At 36.5% G+C, this 4550-nt stretch overlaps 1 protein-coding gene across 6 annotated transcripts in view; it reads right to left on the bottom strand.

The window, feature by feature from the left end:
• The window catches only part of PAPD7 (poly(A) RNA polymerase D7, non-canonical), an 84211-nt gene that overhangs the window by 61558 nt on the left and 18103 nt on the right, over positions 1-4550 (bottom strand). For all 6 annotated transcript variants that reach the window (XM_019521037.1, XM_019521023.1, XM_019521045.1 and 3 more), the window contains exons 3-4: positions 3236-3282; positions 839-959 (exon numbers count right to left, since the gene is read on the bottom strand). In XM_019521037.1, the coding sequence (XP_019376582.1) occupies positions 839-959; positions 3236-3282 (168 nt within the window). The remainder of the gene's footprint in view (positions 1-838; positions 960-3235; positions 3283-4550) is intronic.

The raw sequence follows: 4550 nt of genomic DNA, 5'->3' as shown, positions 1-4550 counted from the left end.
GTAGGCAAGTAAGGTGAGGGGGGTGGCTGGACCCCCAAGTCACTCATTTCCACACCACACCAGTGAGGGCAATGAATTTAAAAGACAAGCTTCAACTAATGAGATACTATACACAGAAAATTATAGCAAATTTATAATTTTCCCATGTACAGAAACTAAATATGAGGGTGGGGGGAGAGGAAAACAGAGATCATCATAAATTCAAAGTTCTTGGATTTGGGTAAATATGGTACTTTAAATAAACACAGGCTAAGTCACTATTAATGCTACTACCATACTATTTGGTTGTGAACTGTTATGAAGGTTTTGCTGGCACCTAAAGTATCACCAGTTTTCTACCCCTAAGTCAATACTATCCATTGGTGTATGGATTCAAGGCTCTCCAAATTTAGAGTCACTTGGCAAATCAGCTACCCAAGAAGCTTTGATCATAAAAAACAGCATATAACCAATATAAAGAAATATTCTACTATCAGCCTACCTACAGGGATGGCAAGTTTCACAACTGTGCAATATCATAGCAAGGCAGGATGCCAACAAGTGATTGAGGAAGTCCTTTTACAACTTTTATTCACGTAATTAAAAATTACTTAGCTAGTTCTCACTGCATGCAATTGTTTGGCAGACCTCTGCCAAACATGTACTCTATTAATGTATTATCCAGTAAATGGAAAACACTGAATAAACAAGTCATCATGCATAACAGCAGAAAATATTAATGTAGCATCTTTAAAAGTTTTTCTCTATAGGATTTTTCACCATCATATCAGTAAAAAGTATTATTTTAAAAACCTTTTCCAGTATAATTTTCCAAAGAATTTTGTTTCTTCTTACTTACCGTAGCTTTGTCAAGTACTTTAATGGAATACGGCTCAGCCACGTTGTGTTTCCTTAGTGCTTGTTCCAACATTTGTAAGGGAGGACGTTCCCATTTCCCAAAAACAACCAAGTCAATATCACTAGAGATAAGAAACGGAATACAACAAACACAATAAAAGCCAAGAAAGTCTATTCAGAAGACTGTGCTGTGTGCACGTATGCAATAATATTCTATACAATACTTAAAAAAAAAAACCCACCGAAAAGCCCAAATCTTCAAACATGTCAGTTTCTGCTCAATAAAAATCAGGAAAAAGTTAGTTTCAAGGTTACTGAAAATGTACTGAGATGCAGAAAACAACACAGTTTCTTTAAAAGATTTCCCCCATGATTGTTACCAATTCACATTTGAGTATTAAGGTATATATAATTGAATAAATCAAACAAATTTACCATCTTTTGGAGTCAATACTTTCAAGAATGACTGTATTTAATTAAAAAGACGACAAAAAAGCTTCCCATCTTACATTCACATACAAGGAAATCTCATTAAATACACTGTCCATCATTAAACTGTTGCCAAAACAGCACGTACTCAGTATTGGAAACCAACTACATAGCTGATTGAAAGCAGCCAACAGTGAGTATGACTATAAAACATATGGCTCATGTTTGTCAAACATGCTGATAGGAACCTGCCAGAAGGATAAGTTAGTGCACTCCACCTGAATAAAATACATGGTAGTGCCCATTGCACTCAAGCTCCCTCAGCACTGACTTTTTCAAGTCATGATGAACCACTACACCGCATACATTTTGACCTTTTCTTCACTCTCACAACTGAGTTTCACCTTTCTTTCCCTACTTCCCATGGTTCCTGTTTCTTCACCAGCCCTAAATGTCTGACAAACATTACCAAACAGGGCCCAAAACAGTTCACCCAGAATCGCTCATCACCCCCTACCCCAGTGTGTCATACAATTAGTGTGGCCCCTCCATAACATGAAGATGAACCAGGTTGCCCTGAGCTTGATCTGTATCTACATTTCTGGAGGATCCCAGGCTCATGACAAGAACACCTGGTTCCAGTGATGAATGGGGAGCTAATTAGCACATGGATCGGGGGGAGGCAGGGAGAGGAAGAGTGCATCTGGAGTACACACATACACATACTGAGCAGTGCTGAGTTGTGGGGTCACCAAGGCTTGAAATGCTGTTGACTCTGCTGGGCACTGGCTCACTGAACTATAGGGGAAATCATAAACCTTTTGGCTTTGGACTATGTCATGCATCCTTTATACTATATATGTTTATACTATATATAAGTATGTACAAAAGTGCTGCTTAAAAGTATGTTAATGGAGTACATGTGCTAGAACCTGCAGAAGTTTCAAAAAAAGGTAATAAGCATCAATTCTGGAGGAACTGCAATCTACGGGCACTATATGCAAATTACTACAGCTATACTTATTTTAAGGTTAGCATTTTTAATTTTGCCTCTCATTTCTGGGTGTTGAAAGAAAGTGGTCTTATTGTAAGGATCTGAAGGGGAAAGAAGTTTGGGGGGTGGGGGAGGCAGTGGTCAAGAGGGCTACCAGCCCCCCAGATTTACTTTCATTTCCCCTGCTGTAGCAGTGGGAGGGGAACAACTTCAAGGCAAACCTCCAATAATTGTGTTGTATACCTGGAAAGCTATAATAAAATTTACACATTTTCCGTATATAGCATCTAATTATTGAGGGACAGTCATCCTATATTTCAAGTAAATACAGTAAAATTCTTTACAAAAATCTGGAAAGACTAACAGAGGCAGCTTTGAAGTTTCACGGCACTAGCAAATGAAAGAATTCAACTACACAGCTTTAATGATTTCAAAACAGCTGAAGTAGAAAAGGTAAATTTTCAGCAACTATTCCACTTAAGTTTCAATTTTAAATTTTTACTTCAGAGGTAAGAAAATGCATTGTAAATTTATCACTAGGGAATTATTGTGATGGCCCCTTAAATTTTGAAAAGTTTTTTTCTTTTTGGTAAGCAGTAAGTTACTTTTCAGGTCATTGCATTTTTGTTTGAGAAATATTTTCTACAAGCAAGCAATATTAAGCAAAATAAACTGCAATATTGTGAAAGGTGCATGAGTTGAAGAGATATGTCATCCCAGAATACATGTGGAAGAAATTATTTCATCAGAAAGTCAAATCAGTGGTGGTTCTGCACATTGGAACAAAGACTAAAATTTCTTCACAGTAAATTCAGGGGCTGTCTCCCTGGTTAAGGGGGAATGTTAGAAGAAGCCACTCAACTCGTTAGGTCTGTGTTTATTCTGCAAGGATTTTAAGAATGTATGTTAACTCTCTCTTCCATTATATTTGTAAAACACTAAAACGTATATGTACCACAGTAACTTGCTACTTACCTAGTTGGAAGGTAAAGCCCTGTACTAAAGCTGCCAAATATCTGAACCTGGAAAGAAGAAGAAGTTAACAACTGAAACATCTGTAATTAACAAGATATGTTCGTAGCACTTCATTTTCATAAGTCTTATTGTTCAAGAAATCCAGAAAAGTGGGGGTTTACTTAAGGTAATCCCCAATATGCCAACTCTTTAATAGGTTTATCCTGACCTAGCTCCAGGCTTTCATCTCAAATTATAACAAACATTTGGTAAAGGAGAAAAGTGTAAATGTAACTTCTCTGCATCTCCCCCAGTATTCAAAGAAATTTGGAGTATAATATAATAAATCCTAATGCTAATGTCTATATTGTCTTTACCGTTTAGGGTAAGGATGACTTCCAGGAAAGGGTGGTCAATTCAGAAAAGACTGCCCTAGTCTCAAAAGCAGCATGGTGACAACCTTCAGTGAATTTAAACTAAACTAATCTCAATTCTGCAGAAAATGTAAGCTTCCAAACATGTTTCTGCTCTTGGAACAGACATTTTAGCCAAAGGAAAACAGTTTTAAATTGGGGGAGAGGGGTGCTACCATCTTCAGATTTTTTAATACAAGATAGCAATAAATTATAAAACCAAGATAGGAAAACTTAAGATATCCTGAGCAAAGAGTATACAGACTAATTCTAGCCAGTGAATTATAGAGCACTAAGATAAAATACTTTAAATCACCACATTATTGTTCCACTGAGGTCCACATTTATTGAGTGAGAGAAGTAAGGCAGCCACATTACATAAAATTTTGGGCAAAGGAAGGTTTGTTTAAGAATTAAGATTATACCAAAAAGACAGAAAAAATCTTTACGCTTTGCTGGTCAAGTGTACCTTGAAAGTGGATTTAAAAAAACCCAGGAAACTAGTCTAGAAATGGTTATTAGAAGTAGCCTTCATTTAAGTTTTTACAAAAGCCTTCTCATGAACATGAAGAGAAAACAAATAAAAATAATAATCCTAGTTCAAGTTACTTACTACTTGCAGACTACCAAAATAGTTTATAAATGTTCATGGTGTTTCATGATCATATCTGCCCAAAATCAGTGTTGCTATTCCCATCATACTGCCACCCCACAACAGCTCTTCCTTCGAAACATCCACAATGCCCATTTTCAGAAGCCATATACTGATTAGGTGGACTACTGATTTGAGATTTGTCAATGCCCATGCTTATAGTTCCTTCTTAGACAGATAATTACTATTCAAATAGAGAGAAGGGCCTACTATCCAAGACCTTAATTTCCACAGTGTCTCTAAAAAGCATGCTAAAAGAATAAATTTCTTT

This window comes from Gavialis gangeticus, unplaced genomic scaffold, assembly GCF_001723915.1.
Source record: "Gavialis gangeticus isolate Ggan-Ray unplaced genomic scaffold, GavGan_comp1, whole genome shotgun sequence".
NCBI lineage: Eukaryota > Metazoa > Chordata > Crocodylia > Gavialidae > Gavialis > Gavialis gangeticus.
Note: the sequence above shows the minus strand (reverse complement) of the source record. Positions and strands in the feature narration are given on the sequence as shown.